The 18,819-nt window shown below is 36.0% G+C and overlaps 1 protein-coding gene across 2 annotated transcripts in view; it reads right to left on the minus strand.

Annotated features, from left to right (window-relative positions):
- The window catches only part of LOC106871142 (cullin-1), a 120,152-nt gene that overhangs the window by 20,147 nt on the left and 81,186 nt on the right, over positions 1 to 18,819 (minus strand). For both annotated transcript variants that reach the window (XM_089354127.1, XM_089354128.1), the window contains 6 exons: positions 18,533 to 18,640; positions 14,084 to 14,193; positions 11,107 to 11,155; positions 10,847 to 10,978; positions 10,546 to 10,666; positions 7,265 to 7,341 (listed from right to left, as the gene is read on the minus strand). In XM_089354127.1, the coding sequence (XP_089210253.1) occupies positions 7,265 to 7,341; positions 10,546 to 10,666; positions 10,847 to 10,978; positions 11,107 to 11,155; positions 14,084 to 14,193; positions 18,533 to 18,640 (597 nt within the window). The remainder of the gene's footprint in view (positions 1 to 7,264; positions 7,342 to 10,545; positions 10,667 to 10,846; positions 10,979 to 11,106; positions 11,156 to 14,083; positions 14,194 to 18,532; positions 18,641 to 18,819) is intronic.

Consider the following 18,819-nt stretch of genomic DNA (forward strand, 5'->3'; position numbering starts at 1 on the left):
CATGATAGAATTTAAACTCAGAACATAAAGACGGACAAAATGTTGCTAAGCATTTTGTCCAGTATGATAATGATTCTGCCAGTTTGCCACTTTAAGTTTAATAGATATATTGAAAACTATATAGAGTGGGTGAAATTTGGAATCCAAATAAACTGATGATGACCTGCAATAATATATATAATAGAAATAATTATTCTTTGGAACAGTGGAGGTCTAAATAGATAAAGCAATAAATAATAGCATGTGAATATTAAGTTATTAAAAAAACCCTTTGAACAGAAAAGGTTGAATATTTAGGCGCAGGAGTGGCTGTGTGGTAAGTAGCTTGCTTACCAACCACATGGTTTCGGGTTCAGTCCCATTGCGTGGCACCTTGGGCAAGTATCTTCTACTATAGCCCCGGGCCGACCAAAGCCTTGTGAGTGGATTTGGTAGACGGAAACTAGAAGAAGCCCGTCGTATATATGTATATATGTATGCATGTGTATATGTTATGTATCTGTGTTTGTCCCCCCACCATCGCTTGACAACCGATGCTGGTGTGTTTGCGTCCCTGTAACTTAACGGTTCGGCAAAAAGAGACCGATAGAATAAGTACTTGGCTTACAAAGAATAAGACCTGGGGTCGATTTTCTCAACTAAAAGCGGTGCTCCAGCATGGCTGCAGTCAAATGACTGAAACAAGTAAAAGAGTAAAAGAGAGAGAGTATTATTTCACCTCTTGAAATTCATAAATTCTTATGATGCCAAGAATGTATAATATTATTTTTGTACAATTAAAAAAAATAATTTTTGAAATAGAATTTTTCATCAACTACATTACTAATCAATGAGCTTATAAAAAGTGCTTCAGTTATAAGATCTAAGTTATATACAAGCTATTTGTCTTTTTATTACTTGAATAATGAGACCATTTTCTTTCTCACTCTACTATTAATATGATGGAGATTAGTGCAACTTAACATCTTAACTACATAAACAATAACAAACTGTTCAGCTGAACACAATTTATTCCCCATAAACTGACTTGCTTAACCTTTCACTAATGGACAACCAGGCTCAATGATCTTTTATTTCTAATACCTACAAAAGGAATTATTATGATGAAAAATAAAACAATAGAAATCATTATTTCTAATACTTATTGAACTAAGACAATGTAAAATAAAGTGTTCTGCTCAGAAATTCAATGAAACAACAGCAGCCAAGCTGAACCTGTACCCGATGAGTATACTGTCTAAAAGTTTATCCACTTAGTCATTTCACTTTTACAGCTCATCCTACTAAAATACTCAACAAATAACAATCTATGTAGCATACATACAAAACTTATAAACAGTAGTACTCCAACAAAATCTATTTTATCACTAACCCTCTTCAGTTTTTAAATACATAACACCCATTGACATACATTCAACATATGAGTGTCATTCACACAACCCAGACTTTATTTGAGGTTGAAATCTTAAGTTCAAAATAAATATGCTAAAAGGAAAATGAATATATTAAGCAATACTCAACAGAAATTCAATAAAAAAAGTTTATCATAAATGCATATAAACCAACATTTCTGATCATCATTAACCCATTACCTCCCATAATTCTATTAACTGGAATTTTTTAATGAAACTTTGATTTCTAGAATAAAACAGCCTTAGAAACACGCTGGAATGATCAAAATAACATTTTAAATAAAAATAAGCGAGGTATTGGGTGAAAAATTAGCAAACCTCATTTGAATATCAGAGAAATATACCTAGTAGATATAGCAAAAAGGTTAGATATATGTAAATATTGACAGATAATTACAAAATTTGTAATTTTTAAGTGATCTCATACGAGATCACTGGTAGGTAAAGGGTTAACTATAGAGTTAACTCTTTTGGTTTTAGATTTGATGTTTAACCCTTTAGCATTCAGATTAGTCTTTCAAATGTAATGCTCATTTACATTGTTTTGAACTAATCATGTATTATCACATAGCTTTGAGATTTCAATGATGTGATTCCTTATTTTTAGAATAAAATTGAAGGGCCAATGAACATAAAATAGGTAGAATATTTGGGCCTGGTATTGCTGGCTTAAATGTTAAAGGGTTAAAAAAGAAAATATGACTATGGATCAATCAACATATGTAACATGCTGCATTTTGAATGTCCATTTCAACACATTTATAATATAAATATGTAATGAAATCTTGGTAAGTACTGCAGATTACTAACTTTCAAGGCAGCATATGTATTTTGGGACTAACTAACCGTATAATAATTGTAACCTCAACATGCACTTGAAATAAATTTTCAAGTATCAACATAAAACAAACTTCAAATGTCCTATATGATGCACTTGCAGCAAACACTAACCCTCACACACACACAGACAATATAAACATTATCTTAATTATCACTAATACTGTTACATGTGTATATTACTCTGTGTTCTCTTATGATATATCTACATATACAGAGAAATGTATTGACACATACATTCAAATACATAACTACACACTGCACTAGAGCCAAATGGATAAGGACCAAAGTTATGGACCACATAAACAAACACTGCTCAAATTAGCTAACCAACACACATCATTTCAGTATAGTGTTTGTAACCAATATACCTTACAAAACTACATTTTCAGTAGAAAATTAAGAACTGAACAGTTGTCTTGAAGAATCCTTGTCTAGAATTCTGATTCTCACTCACTATTCATATTTATAGATATATATATAAATTATATTTATATTTTCTCATCTAACAATGGAATTTATGCTTGATGTATGTAAACTTTTGATCTATGACATAGAGCACTTTCTTTTTTCATGCTCTGAATTATCAGACATCCTACATTTTACTGTCAATACTAGGAACATATATTGATTCTTCTTTGCTTCATATCTGTACACAACATGAAAGTTCTTTTTAAATGCAATTTTCTTTTGCTTGAGAAGACCCATCAAGCCAAGTAAAATCGCAGTCGTGGAAGATACTGGTATCACACAAATGGCACCCATGCAGGTAGGACATAAAAGCACCCATTACACTCTCAGAGTGGTTGGCAATAGGAAGAGCATTCAGCCATAGAAATCATGCCAAATCAGACTGGAGTCTGGTACAACCTTCCAGCTTGCCAGTCAAACTGTCCAACCCATGCCAGCATGGACAACAAATGTTAAATGATGATGATGATGTTCTTAGAAGAACTTAGTGGGTTCATTGTAACCCAGAATGTTTTTAACTTTTAGTGAGATTGAATAATTTTGAAACCAGGATAATAATTCTAGATTTCTCTCTCCAAACCAATTTTTAACATAGCACTTTTTATCATTTCTAAACATTTACTTAACTGATGTTCTTAACAGGAGAAAAATTCAAATCACATCAAATTATATAAGGCACTCAGATACATCAATAACCAATAATTAAAGAATTACTGTAGCATCCAAATTCATTCTCTCCTCCATGTTGACTACCAACATCAGAACAGCTGTAGAATCAGAGATCATGAGACTACGTGAGAGATGTCATTAGTAAAAAGTGTATTTGGAACTATGAAGGTATAATTGCCATCAATATATAGAAGACAAGAAAGTGGTGTGGAAATGCTATCATGAGAGGCTGCTGAATGTGGAGAATGGATGGGATAAAGAGGGGCTGCCCATACTGACCAACAGACGGACAAGTAATTCAAATTGACTACAGTGTGGTAAGTTAAGAGATCAATAATATGAAAAGAGAGAAAGCTGTAGGTCCATCAAAAATATTTGCAGAGTTGCTCAAAGTTCCTTGTGAGCTAGGATACATGATTACTACCTGGATAGTTAATCAAGTCACACAGAAAGGTGTCATACTCATTAACTGGCATAGCAATATCATCATAAACTGATACAAAGGCAAAGGCAATACCTTAGAGAAAGGAAATTATAGGGGAATCAAACTAATGGATCAAATTATAAAGGTTACAGAGAGCATCATTGTACAATCTATCCAAGACAGAGCCAACCAAGACAAGATGCAGTTTGGTTTCATGCCTAGAAGAAATATTGCAATCTTCCTAATGAGGCAGCTACAGGTGAAGTACTTGGCTAAGAGTAAATCGCTATTCCAAGCATTTGTTGACTTGGAGAAGGCATTTGACTGAGTATCATATTCACTAATTTGGTGATCACTAAAGAAGATAGGTGTAGGAAACCAAGAACTGTACAAGCTATGTACAAAGATACAGTAAGTGAGAGTCAGCAATGATTTCAGTGAAGTTATGAATACATGAGGGTAGAAGTTCATCAAGTTTCAGTGCACAGGCCTCTCTTATTCCTCATAGTCCTACAGGCCATCACAGATAAGTTTAAGACCAGTTTCCATGGGAACTTCTTTGTGCTGATGATTTACCTCTCACAACTGAATTTATGGGGGAATTGGAGAAGAAATTCCAGGCATAGAAGCTGAGCCTATAATGAAGAGGTCTTAAGGTAAACTTAGCAAGGATGTAAGTTTTGCTAAGTAGGAAAGAGAGGACTCTGGTATCTGCAGAGAAATGGCCTAGCTCAATATGCATAAAAGGAGTAGGTATAGACCAACTTGCTGTACCCATTTTAAGCTATGGATACACAAGAATTGTTGTGGAATCACAGGCAAACTAAACGAGAATGTAAGCTTCACATGAGACTGATGCACAGGAGCAGTACATACTATGAGCACACTGGAAATAGATTCTCTTAAACATCTGGATGGCTCACTAGAAGAGTTGATAGCTTTTGTTACCTAGATGTAAGCAGCAGGGGAGATGGTTGCTCTGAAAGTATACCAGTCACAGTAAGAATGTGTGGGAGAAAGTTCTACTGCTGTTGGTAACAAAAGTCTCCCAAAGAGTGAAGGGCAGATTGTACAACACTTGTGTTAGAACTATAATGCAATATGCTAGTGAGGCACAGGCCTTAAATGTAAAGGACTTGAGAAGATTAGAAAAACATAAAATGAGCATGCTCCATTGGATGTGCAATGTAAGTGTGCATGAAAGATATAGTATAAAAGTGTTGAGAAAAAAATTGGGCTTAAGAGGAATCAGATACTGTGTGCAAGATAGAAGACTGCACTGGTATGGACATGTGATGTGTATGAATGAAGAGTGCTGTATAAAGAAGAGCTGATCATTTAATATGGATAGAGTTTGCAGAAGCCAGAGACACAGGAAGACATGGGATGAAGACACGGGTGAAGGCTGAACTTTGGATATTGAGCCTAATGCAGGCAATGATGACTGACAATAAGTGGTTCTCAAGAAGACTCACCAAACTTGGTGAAAGTAAATTTAAAAAGTGCAGCATGTGTATGCATATATGCCCAATTTCTTCCTCAAGACAATGCCACTACTGACCATCTCTTTAATGGCAACTTATCCTTGACACCACTAATCTTTCTCACTGCTTAGAACTATTTCCCTAGATATCCATCTTTCATCCTTATGCTATCCTTTCCACCCACATTTTACACCGATCATCCCTCCGAGCCACCAAATTATCTCTTCTTCCCTATCATCATCTCTGTCCTCTTCTTTACTCCTCTAACCTTTACACACCCACTTTCCCAGTTCTTCTGCTCCTACTCCATATCTTGAGGCTCCACCCAGACATCCCATCACCATTACTTTCATCTCTTCTTAGTTCCACCCTGATCGCCTCACCTTCTCTTCTAAAATGTAAGTAACCATGTAAACTCACCTACAGTAAGAAACTTGTTCTGTTCATCCCCTTCTCTCATGCTTTATCCCCACATCTCTTAGGATAAAGCTGCCTATTTTTATAGTCTTGTGACTTCACTAAAGCTGGTGGAATGAAAAAAGCACCCAGTATACACCATAATGTGGTTGGCAATAGGAAAGTCATCCAGCTGTATAAATTATGCCAAAGTAAACAATGGAGCATTGTGTAGTCCTTGGACCTGTCAGATCCTAACAATCAGTCCAACCTATGCTAGCAAGGAATATAGACTTTAAACAATGAGGTGAATGCCAAAGTGTATTTTGAAACCAATCAAGACCATAGTATAAGGACATGATGGATCAGTAAATCGTCACCAAATATTCAATTATAGTATGCTAAAGGTGTCTGTGATACAAACCCTTTTCAAATGCTTCAATGCTTAGCTTATACTATCTCACTTGTAAGGGGTAGGTTCCTTAGATCTCCTTCTCTTGATCAACCTTTACCATAAATACCTATCACCTTTAGTGACACAACACAGCATCATCAATCAATTTAATTCGGTTTTTAGTATCAAACACTTCTTTCAATTCATATGCATTCAGTATTTTTCATTAACTAACAAAGCACATGCAACTATTTCCTTTCCAACTACTATAGAGTCTCAGTGTGTTTCATGTCTATATAGCAAAGTAGTTTATGCTCACATTTGATACAGTGTATCTTTTACACATATTTGATCAACCATATCAAATACAGTGTATAGGAAAATGGTTATACACCATTAGGTGTACACCCGCTTTCCTATAGTAAATTCAAAAGAAACAACGTAACGCTGACTCTGAACTATCAACACAACAATATTTATTTACAGAGGAAAATAGGCATGGTTGCTGAGACGTTGGAATGTTGGAATGAGCTGTCCCCAGAGTTGGAATGCTGGAGAGACAGCTTGACACGTCCATGCTCATGGCCGGCCGACCGAGAAAGAGAATGAAAAAGAGCGGGAACGTTTTTGATGTTGAATTCCACACATGCGCATGGGACTCTTCCTGTGTTCCTTCCGGAACTATTCCCTGCGCATGCATGGATGAAAACGCAGTAATGGCGACTGTATTTTGGTGCCAAATGATGTCACTACAAGTGCATTTGATATACGATATCATGCATACACAGTGAAGTTCATTGCTACCAACAGATAAGCACATACCTACAATTCTAGCACCTCACCTAAAATCCATTCTACTATCATTAGCTCCACTTTCTGCATTAGTATTCACAGAGGTCATATATCTATTTGGGGTTAAATAACAGTTGACATAAATTTCAACAATAAGCAGTCATTAAATCAATTCTATTTTATTTGTCAGTGGAAATGTTAAAAAGACAAAAAAAAACTTCACTCTTTCCAAAAGTAAAAAAATAAAACCAGAATGACAACTTTAAAAACTAATGAAATAACATTGTTATTATCATTAATTAAATAACAGTAACAATCAAATTAATAAAAGAAAAGCATTAAGCAAGACTCAAATATAAAGAGGCTTTTAAAGAAAATTACTTACTTCTACTGGTAAATTGAAAGAACCAGTTTGTTGAAATGGCCAAGACCCTGAGCTGAGAACTTGTATACTAAAATCAACTGCAAAAGATTAAAGTCAATTCATTAGCAATTCTGTCTGTCTGTCTCTCTTTCTCTCTCTCTCTGTGCATAAGGTACTATTTTTAAATAGGTCATGTGTAAGTTGACTTTCTAACTACTTATTAGCTTTCAATTAATTATTCCACCTCCAGGTTATCACCCACCCCCCATTCCTACTCGCCTTTATTTTTATGTTATCAGATTAGTAAAGTGAAAAGGGCTACATGCTTTAGTAGGGCATACCACAACATAAATGACTGACCAGGTCAGTCAAAATGCAAACTTTATTTGCTTGGGTGTGGCAAACTTTCTCTAATTTTAAACGTAACATTTCCTCTTTCGCCATTATTATTATTATTACATTTCCATTAATTAGAAGATATGTAATAGCTAAGAAGTTTGCTTTTTGACCAGGATTCAGTCCCTTGTGTGGAACCTTGAGCAAATGTCTTCTACTATCCAGGGCAAAACCAAAGTCTTGTAAGTGAGTTGGTAAATGGAAACTAAAAGAAGCCAGTCATTTATGTATGTGTGTATGTGTGTGTGTGTGTGTGTGTGTGTGTGTGTTTGTGTGAGTGAGTGAGTATGTATGTGTTTGTGTCTCTTTGTCTTGACATTGCATAATTGTTGTAAGTGAATATTATTCACTCCCAATATTCTGCAAAAAATATGATGGCAAGGTAGTGCTTTTGAGATTCATTTGGCAATGATTTTAAATAAGTTAGGATTGTTCCAGTTCCACAAGTAAAAAGCAATTCCCTCCTGTATGGCCTTAGCTATCATAACCAAAACAAACTAAGGAACTAACAACATGATTCAGTCTACTATCATCATCATCACCGTTTAACATCCACCTTCCACTTTTGTGTCTGTTTTGGCAGAGTTTTTACAGCCAGATGCTCTTCCTAACACCAACTGCCCAACACAGTGGACTGGGTGTTTTTTTACGTGGCACAAGCATAGACAAGGTCAGTTTTGGCAAGGTTTTTACAGTTAGATGCCCTTCCAAACGGCAACCTCTTTACAGTGTGGACTGGATGCTTTTTATGTATCTAGTTCACACTATAAAGTGGTTGGCGTTTGGAAGGGCATGAAACAATTAAGTGACAATGTAATAAAAAGGCTGTTAGCATTAGGTTAAGATTGTTAATGTATGTTTGAAATTCACAGATACATACAAATTATTTCATCAAAGTTTAAATGTCACCATAATGATATAACGAATGCTTAAGAATTATTATTTGGATAGTTGTTTAGCTCTAGTTCAGCCTTGACTGACTTTATCTTTGAACAATGATAAGTTGATCAGTATTCCATATAAATGTGATATGAAATAAGAGTGGGACAGTCATTGTTGCTAATCTCCAAGACAGCATTGTTTTAGTATACCCAAGACCAACTACTTGATTGATGCTTCATGTAAATACAATATGAAGCAGGCTTCAAAAAGGTTTCATTTAATCTGTCTGTATTTACTTCTGAACAATAATTACTGCTATTTCTTTGCTGTGATTGATTTAGTATTCTATTCTTCTGCTGGAGTAATACCTTCAAAGGATTTAGTCGATTATATCAGCTTAAATATTTTTTATCAAACTGAGAAGAGAAAGGCAAAGTTAACTTTAGCTGGAACTGAACTCAGAACTTCAAGGGACTTAATCCAACGCTTCAAAGTATTTTGTCTCTGATCTACTAATACTGTGCCCCACCTGTTTCTATTACACACAGTTTTCATCAGCCAAATTTAATTTCTGAGGCTTAAGTCAATGTGAGATACTTCTCTAAGGTGATGCTCAGTGAGATCCTGAACCACTAATGATTGCTTTCTTTTCTGAAGAGAACTTCAGTAACGAAATTACATATGATTATTTTAAATATTTTTAGGTTACTTACCATTTTCCCAGATATAGTCATTTAGTAAGTATAAGTAAAAAAAAAGACAAAAAATGCAAGAACAAAATAAGTGAACTGTATGAATAAAATATTTTGATGTTCTCTGCTTAATAATAGAAAAGTTTATAAATCATTTTCTGCCTGTCTGCTTTTAATGACTTAAATACCACAAAGGATTGGTCTCTCCCTCTCTCTCTCTCTCTCTCTCTCTCTCTCTCTAGTTCTGGTACCATCTTGTCATCTACTTTATATCCGAGACTTCTGACCAACTTTGCGTCCACCTCTCACCTCAATTTAATTCCTCCATTTATACTAGCTTGCAGCTCAAGTGACAAGAACCACCCCGCGCGCTCTCTCTCTCTCTGATGAAGGGCAAAAGCCTAAAACATTAGCTACTTCACTCCTCATGGCAGCTAAACACAGTCAACTCATCTCTGAAATTTCTTAGAAAATATTGGTTGAGATCCTAAAATGACTGAAAAAGCCAAGCTGTGCAGAATTTACTGGATGTACAATTCACTTAAGCTAAAAACTGAGTGCATGAAAAAGGCATTTTTGCTGTTATGAAGGATATAAATGATAGAATAAGCATTCAATGCTGTTGTTTAGCCCTAGGTCAGCTCAGCTAGAGCAGACCAATGATCAATGCATGCCTGCTATGACCGTTGTCAGGCATTTTGTATTCTGAATTGTATATGACACATCCTTTTTAAGATAGTAAAAGGTGATTTGAGAGAGACTTGGCAGCTATCTCAAGTAGGCTGTAAACAATGTGAATGAGCATAATGTGTTCTGTGATAAGACACTGGACTGGACCAGATACATCTAGCCCATATTAGTATAGAAAACAGACATATGATAATGATAAGGACACTACTTATGTCAAAAAGAAATCATCATCTTTTAATGTCCACTTTCCTAGTTGACAGAGACTGGACGGTTTGACAGGAGCTTGCGAGCCACAGGACAGCACTAAGCCCTACTGTCTGTTTTGGCATGATTTGTATGGCTGAATGCTCTTCCTAGCACCAACCACTTCACAGAGTGTACTGAGTGCTTTTTTATGTGGCACCAGCATCAGTGAGGTCATCATCTAACTCACAAGACAAGACCCCACAACTGAGGGTGGGAGTAGTACTGAGAGTAGTACTTTGTGGCAAAGGGACAAAAACAGGTGTCTGGGAGTAGAGGAGACACATGGCTACTCCAGTTGGAAAAAGTGAGAGGAAAGACAGAAAGAGGATGGTGAAGAAGATATATCAAAGTGTACCCTTAAATATACAGAATAATTATTTTTTAAACTGTACTTACTATCCAAAGGTTGAGATGAAGCCTGAAGGTGTTTTTTAAATCTTTCATTAAGGTCTTTACTAACTCCAATGTCTTGGAACATTCGTTGGAGTTTAGAGGTATATTCAAAACCACATGCTTGCTGTGGAAGAAAAGAAGTGGAAATAGAATTGAAAATAAAAATAACAAAACATAACAAAATGATCGCAAAATTTTCAATGTAAATAATTATGATTACAGAACAAGTATATAAACAACAAGGAAAATTGATATGTTTAGCTAAAATTTAGATTGTTCGTCTATCAGCAAAAATCTTATATACCTTTAATTTGGAAATCATGCTAGCCTCAGCATCATCACTTGCAGACATATGTAATACTAGCCTCCGAGCCAACATTTTACTATAAAATTTCTGGAAAACATCTTTGTCTTCAATGTACTTAAAGACAATCATCTACAAGAAAGAAAATATAATAAATAGTTATAAACAAAAAAAAAAGGGTTAGTTTCAGTATATAACAAGTGTATAAAAGTACTTTTTTTTTTCTGTAGTTGAAAGCAAAGAAAATATAAATCACTAACCACTTTATTTAGAGTATCTTCTAATTCTGCTTCTTCAGGATTCTTAGAACTGCAATAGATCATATAATTTTGGATTTGTCAGTTTTCTACAGACAGACATATTAATAAAAAAAAATTACTAGAAAGACAAGATAAAACAGTATAATTTTAGTTTACAAAATAACCAACAACAAACAAACAATAAAATTGTAGTTTCCAGTGTACAAGTCAAATTTTTCAGACTAAAATTTACAGCCAAATAAAGAAGGTTGACTTATACACCAAGATGACTTTAGAGAAGAAATAGAACTCCATGTGAAATGCAGCAGGATATGGAAAGATAATGATGATATTTGAATGTCTACACTATATACTATGTTAACTTGTATGTCAGAAAATACTGTATCTTAGAGTGGTACATAAAACCAACTTCTGATAGGTTAAGAAGTAAATCTGACAGCAGCCTGATTTAACATCAAAATAAATACCAGAGTAAATACTCTAATGCAGTGGTTCCTAAAGTGGGCAGTACTGATCCCCTTGGGGGTGATAGAAAGATCCAGGAGATGTTGAAGCAAAGTGGGGCAATAATGGGTTAATGAATGTAAAAAAAAAAATAAAATAAAAATAAAAGGTTAATTAGGTTGAAGCTTTATTTGTGAAATACAGTTGTTTTGAGTTTGCTGCAGAAAGTGGTCTACATTTATGGTGGTGGTGGTGGTGGTGGTGTAGCACTAGGAATGCAGCCTGGGTGTTAAGTGGGCGGTAGCCTGAAAAAGTTTGGGAACCACAGCTCTAACACATCTATATAGCTGATTACTATTTGTACTCCCACCTCTGTTTTACCAATGAGTTTGAATAAATAATTTTACATGCAGTTTTCCTGCAGCCAATGATTTAATCGACCTAAAGAAAATACTTTCTGCAAACAATAAGTCCTAAGTTAATTACATAAATTCACAAAGACATCACTGCTGTATATTAAAAAAATAGTAGTAAGTTAGTATTACATTCTAAAAGTTTGTGAAAACTCAGAATTGTTTACAAAATCAAATTAGACTAGAATTACAGAGAAGATAACATGGCTCAAGTATATTAGCATATATTATTTTAAGTAAAAGAGAAAAACAATTGAGTACTCATGTGTGCGTGCGCACGCATGTGTGTGCACTAGAAATGCAATATCATTATTTACTTGTTGTTTAGTTACACCATATGTATAATGTTAGCAAATAAAGAAGATACATAATAAAATTTCGAACAAACAGTAACCAAACGTTTCATTTGTTTATTTATGTACCAGCTTCATGATGCCATTTTGTTATATCCTCATAGAGTGACATTAAAACACAAAAATGAGAGCCTAAACAATCAAGTGTTTGTTCAGTGCTGTAGGAATAAACTATATGAATTTGAAAGCTAACTTAATGACTTTTCTAATTTTTTTTTTAATCAGGCGTGGCATAGCTGTGTAGTAAGAAGCTTGTTTCCCAACCACATGGTTCAGAGTTCAGTCCCACTGTGTGGCACTTTGGGTAAATGATTTCTACAATAGCCTTGGGCCATCCAAAGCAATGTGAGTGGATTTGATAGATAGGAACTGAAAGAATCCCATCATGTGTGTGTGTGTGTATGTATATATATATATATATATATATATATATATATATATATATATATATGCACGTAATTAGCATAAAGTCATTATTTAATGATTTATCAATGGCCAGCATACTAAAAATACCATAATGGTTAATTTATATAAAAATTATGATAATGGTGTTGAATGATTACAACACCAGTCTGCTAGAAATAAACCCCAAATGATCTATGAACTACTTAGATTATTACTCCACTACACAAGGTTGTAAGTGAGGAAAATGGACAGTGGGGATTTATAAAATAATTTGGATAGTACCATATCTATAAACTTCATGGTTTGAGTTATTAAAAACCCTTTCCAATCATCAGTGGCAACATACTGAACGTAAATAAATAAATACATTATACATATTGCCATAAGTACAAATACCGTATCTGCATTTTGCACGTATTCATGAATTTAAATCCAAGCACCTATTTCAACCATGTGCTTATTTACTCAGAATAGTTCTGCAGTAAATATGTTATAGGAGTGAATTCGTGAATACGTGTGAAATGCATGTACATTATTTGTGCTTATGGTGGTATGTATAATGTATTTTTCATTTATTTACATTTGGTATTTTGCCACTGATGAGCAGAAAGGGTTTTTAATAACTCAAACCGTGAAATCTATAGATATGGTACTATTCAAATTATTTTATAAATCCTCACTGTCTATTTTCTTTGCTTACAACCTTGTGTAGCAGAGTAATAATCTAAGTGGTTCATAGATCATTTGGGGTCTATTTCTAGCAGACTGGCATTGTAATCATTCAACACCCTTATCATAATTTTATATATATATATATATATATATATATATGTATATTTGTGTGTGTCTTTGTGTTTGTGTTTCCATCACCACCACCACCACCACTGCTTGACAACCAGTTGGTGTGTTTACATCCCCATAACTTAGCAGTTCAGCAAAAGATTCTGATAGAATAAATACCAGGTTTAAAATAACAAGTACTGGGATCGATTCATTTGACTAAAAGTTCTCCAATGTGGCGCCCCAGCATGGCCACAGTCTAATGACTGAATCAAGTAAAATATGAAAGATTAGTTCATCAGATTATTTGGAAGCAGTGCCCATGACTTTTGTAGGCCCTACTAGATTGGAGAGACCAACAAGTTTGAAGCCCAATCTGAGTATCTACAGTAAAAATATGCAAGCAGCAAAAAAGGTAGCAAGGGCCAGGTATTGGTATTAAATCAGAAAACTTAAACTGAGATGGACTTAAGATGTGAATTTGACACTAAACACAGGGATATGAATAAAAATAGTACACTTTCATAGTCGAACAAGATAGAACATTACCTAGAGAAATTTAAAAAGAGAAAAAAATGTTACCTTTTCCTGAGCAGAAGATCACAGTATCTGGCTAACAGCTCTGGAGATTTTCCAGAAGATGAGTTTTCTTTTTTTGTCACAAAGTTATCATTAATAAACTGACCACAAGCCTGGATAAGAAACAACAGTTTTAATTACAAAAGGAATTTTCAGAAAATAATAAATTCAATACATTCTTAATATAATATTATCATCATCATCATCATCATCATTTAACATCCGTTGTCCATGCTGGCATGAGTTGGACAGTTTGACCAGGGCTGGTATGCTGTAAGGCTGCACCAGATTCCAGTCTGATTTGGCATGGTTTTCTATGGATGGCTGCCCTTCCTAACAGCAATCACTCTGAGAGTATAATGGGTGCTTTTACGTACCACTAGCATGGGTGCCCTTTGCGTGACACCAGTAGCTGCCATGACTGCGATTTTGCTCAGCCTGATAGGTCTTCTCAAGCATGACATAAAGCCAAAGGTTTCAGTCATTGCCTTTGTGAGGCCCAATACTCAAAATGAACTCAGCACTTCACCGCTGTGAGGCCCAACACTCGAAATGTGCTCTTTATGTGCCAGTTATGTGACACCAACACTATGACTACGATTTCACTTGACGGGTTTTCTCAAGCACAGCATATCACCAAAGATCTCAGTCACTAGTCATTGCCTCTGTGAGGCTCAAAGTTCGAAGATCATGCTTCACTACTTTATCCCATGTCTTCCAGGGTCTACCTCTACTCCATGTTCCCTCCACAGATAGAGATTGGCACTTCTTTACACAGCTGTCTTTGTCTACATGCATCACATAACTATACCAGTGCAGTTGTCTCTCTTGCACACCACATTTGATGCTTCTTATGCCTAACTTTTCTCTCAAGATGCTTACACTTTGTCAAAGATGCACACTGATATTGCAGATCCAGTGAAGCATACTGGCTTAATTTCTTTCAAACCTATGCATGTACTAGGCCATCACAGCCCATGTTTCACTGCCATGTAGCATTGCTGTTCGCACACAGGCATTATACAATCTGCCTCTCACTCTGAGAGAGAAGCCCTTGTTGCCAGCAGAGGTAGGAGCTCTCTGAACTTTACCCAGCCTAATCTTATTCTCACAGCTACGCTCTCGGAGCATCCACCTCCACTACTAACTTGGTCACCTAGATAACAGAAGCTATCTACTATCACTAGCTTGTTCCCCTGGCAGTTGATGGAGTCTATTTTCTGAACATTTTCAGTGTTTATTGTACCTGTGCATCTTCCACATACAAAAGCTAGTCTTCCTGTTAACCTTCCTCTGATATTGCTGCACTTTTCATGTGTCCAAAGCTTATATCCGGTGCATCTTATGGAGTTTCTACATATGCCTTTTCTACAGATTGAGCAAGGCCATTTACTTGAAGGGATTTGTGATTTGTCTGCCTTCCTATTTACTAAGACTTTGGCTTTTGCTAGGTTAACTCTAAGGCCCTTTGATTTTAGACCTTGCTTCCATAATTGAAATTTCTCTAGTTCTGGTAGTGATTCAGCAATAAGAGCAAGATCGGCATAGAGGATCAGTTTGTCTTAAATTCCTGTTATTGCCTGGAGGACAATGATGAACAAGAGGGGTCTGAGTACTGATACTGATCCTTGGTAAACCCCTACTTGTACCCTGAATTCTTTACTGTGCTCATTACCAACCCTCACCTTACAGGTAGCATCCCTGTACATAGCATGTACAGCTCTTACCAACCACTTGTCTATCCCGAGTTTCTGCACTGACCACCAGATAAGGGATTGGGGGCCCCTGTCAAAGGCTTTCACCAAGTCAACAAAGGCTAAGTACAGAGCTTTATCTTTGGCTACGTATTTCTCCTGCAGCTGCCTTACCAGAAATATAGTATCAGCGGTGCTTCTCCCTGGCACAAAACCAAACTGCATCTCATCTAGGCTAACTTTCTCCCTAACTTGTTGGGCTACAACTCTCTCCATAACTTTCGTCACCTGATGCAACAATTTGATACCTCTATAATTATTTCTAATGCATCACCTTTTACCTTTGTAGCAGTTGACTATAGTGCTGCTACACCAGTCATTGGTTATAACTCCTTCATGAACCACCTGATTTACAATACAGGTGACTAGGCCATAATCCACACCACCAGATATTTTAAGCATCTCAGCAGTGATTCCTGATGGGCCAGGGGCTTTCTGGGTCTTCATATCCTTAACTGCTTTATTTACCAAGGAACTAGTCCCTCAATTGAGTCAATATTTGGCAGGCTCTCCTCCTCCCATTCATTCTCCACATTCAGCAGTCTTTTATAATGGCATTTCCAAGCCTCTTTCTTCGTAGAATCATTAAATGCATGTGCACCATCAACCATGTGGACACATTTCTCTCCTATGATATCATAATTTTCTCTCACACACTGTCTTGCAATCCAAAACACTTCAATTGTTTGATCTTCACGTTGCTGAACATAGGCAAACTTCTCCTTTTCTGCTTCTCCCTTAGCTAGATATACCTGTCTCATAGCGTCCCTTCTGGCTATCTGATATGGTTCCCTGCTACTCCCATTCTTCCGGGCCTGTTTCTTTGCTCTAATGGTCTTGTCTATAGCATCGTTCCACCACCACGTTACCTTAGGTCTGAATGGGAATTTGCACCAGCCGCAGATTTGGTCTGCGGCACTCAGCAGGCTGTCCCGCAGGAATTCCCAGTTACCCTCTATGTCACAAGTCTGTAGCTCCTCTTCCCTCTCATCAAATTTCTCAATTAGGATGTTCCTAAATCCCTGACCGTATGAAGGGTCTTTAAGCTGCCAAATCTTTCTTTACCAGATTGGTCTGCTTCTTGGCATCTTTCTGGCCTGGAGTCTAAAATCACTAATGACTAGTCTATGCTGGGGATGGGTACATTCTTCACCAGGGAAGGTCTTTGTATTTAAGAGCAACCATGCATCCTGCTGTCTGGTGAGAATGTAATCAATCTAGCTAGCACAGTCACCTGACTGGTAGGTTCTCCGGTGGCTGGCTAGCTGACTCCCTGAAGTTGATGTTGCAGATCAATAGGTTATTTGCATCACAGAACTCCAGTAGCCTTGTTCCCTCTTCATTTTGAGGACCAATTCCATGGCCTCTATGGAAGATACCAGTCTGCCGTCTGACATGACCATTGTAATCCCCAGCCACAAATATGAGACCATTGTCACTCGTCTTTGAGGTAGCCAGCAGAAGAATATCATAAAAGTGGTCCTTCTGTTCATTTGGTAGGCTTGCTTTTGGAGCATAGCCAGAGATAATTGCTGCTATACTATTCTGTAAGACTAGCCTGAGCTTAAGCATCTATCATACCCTCTAACTACCTCTATGACCTTATCCACTAATTTCTCAGCAAGAAGTATGCCCACAAAACCTATCCTGTCACTGTTACCTTCCCAGAAGATTTTATACCTATGTGTTTTGCCTGTAAGGAACCTGCCTGAAGCTCCTCTCCACCTTACCTCTCGGATGCAGCATACATCGACATGCCTCCATTCAAGCATCTCAACAATCTCACTAGACCTACCTTTCAATGTGCCAACTCTGAAAAGTGGGAGGGAACAGGGGAAGGAGTGATAGTATTCATCCCCTAAAAAAGGTTTCAGTGATTACTTGATAACAGACATGTCATATCAGTTGTTCTTGCTTTAACCTATCATCATTCAAACATGTTAAAATCGTTGCCCCTATTAAGGGTGAGTGTAATATATATATATATATATATATATATAAGTAAGTGGTTTGTTAATTTACTAATATTTTACTAAGTAACATATCGACTTTTAGTGCATGCAATAGTGTGGGCAATTGTTGGTGGCGGGGAAGGAGGGATGAAGGTATGCAAGTCTTCAGATACAGAAGCGAGGCAGAGCCTTGTAGGGGTTTCCAGTATTGAGGATAGATTTCAAATATAGGTGGTGGGATGGGAGTGTGTGAGTGCATCACAGACAAGCAATGGCCATTTTTACTATAGAACAATGACGAAAACATTATAAAACAGAGAGAGAAAACTAATGTTTTAGGGAATAGTACATAGTAGTATTACAGATTAGATAAATGAATGAAGCAATTAAAAAGAGAGAAAATACACATGGCCGGTTTACAAGAGAATAAATGACAAAAACATTATGAAACAAGGAGACAAGATTAAGATTTTAGGGAATAGTACATGTTAGTATTACAGGGTTAACCAATGAATGAATGAAGCGATTAAAACAAGAGAAATATATATATATATATATATATATATATATAGGCATGTTAAGTTATATAGATTAAAAAATTTTAAATGGTCGTACTAGTTTATTCCAAGGAATGCAAACGAAGCTAACAAAAAAATACTGACATATGTTAACATCATGTACAAATATACTTTGGATAAATAATTATTTTAAATTCAAAAAGTAACAAAACAAATAAATAAATGTACCATATCAAGAGCAGCAACAAATCCGGCATCATTATTAAATGCTGTTTGCACTAGGGCAGAGTACTTTTTATGGACATCAAGAATAGTCTGAACATAAACTTTGGGATCCTGCACAAAGATAAACATACATATATATCTTAGGCAATGAGCACAAGTTTTAACAAATGTTGTATTATTAGTTTAACGCTTAAAAAGGAAAGGAAAAGTCTTGACAGTTTGGGTGCTAATCCTATATCAGAAAAATAAAGAATGGGAAAAAGTGGTTTGAAGAAAAAAATAAAATGATT

Source organism: Octopus bimaculoides, chromosome 6, assembly GCF_046866305.1.
Source record: "Octopus bimaculoides isolate indiv1 chromosome 6, ASM4686630v1, whole genome shotgun sequence".
Taxonomy (NCBI): Eukaryota; Metazoa; Mollusca; class Cephalopoda; order Octopoda; family Octopodidae; genus Octopus; species Octopus bimaculoides.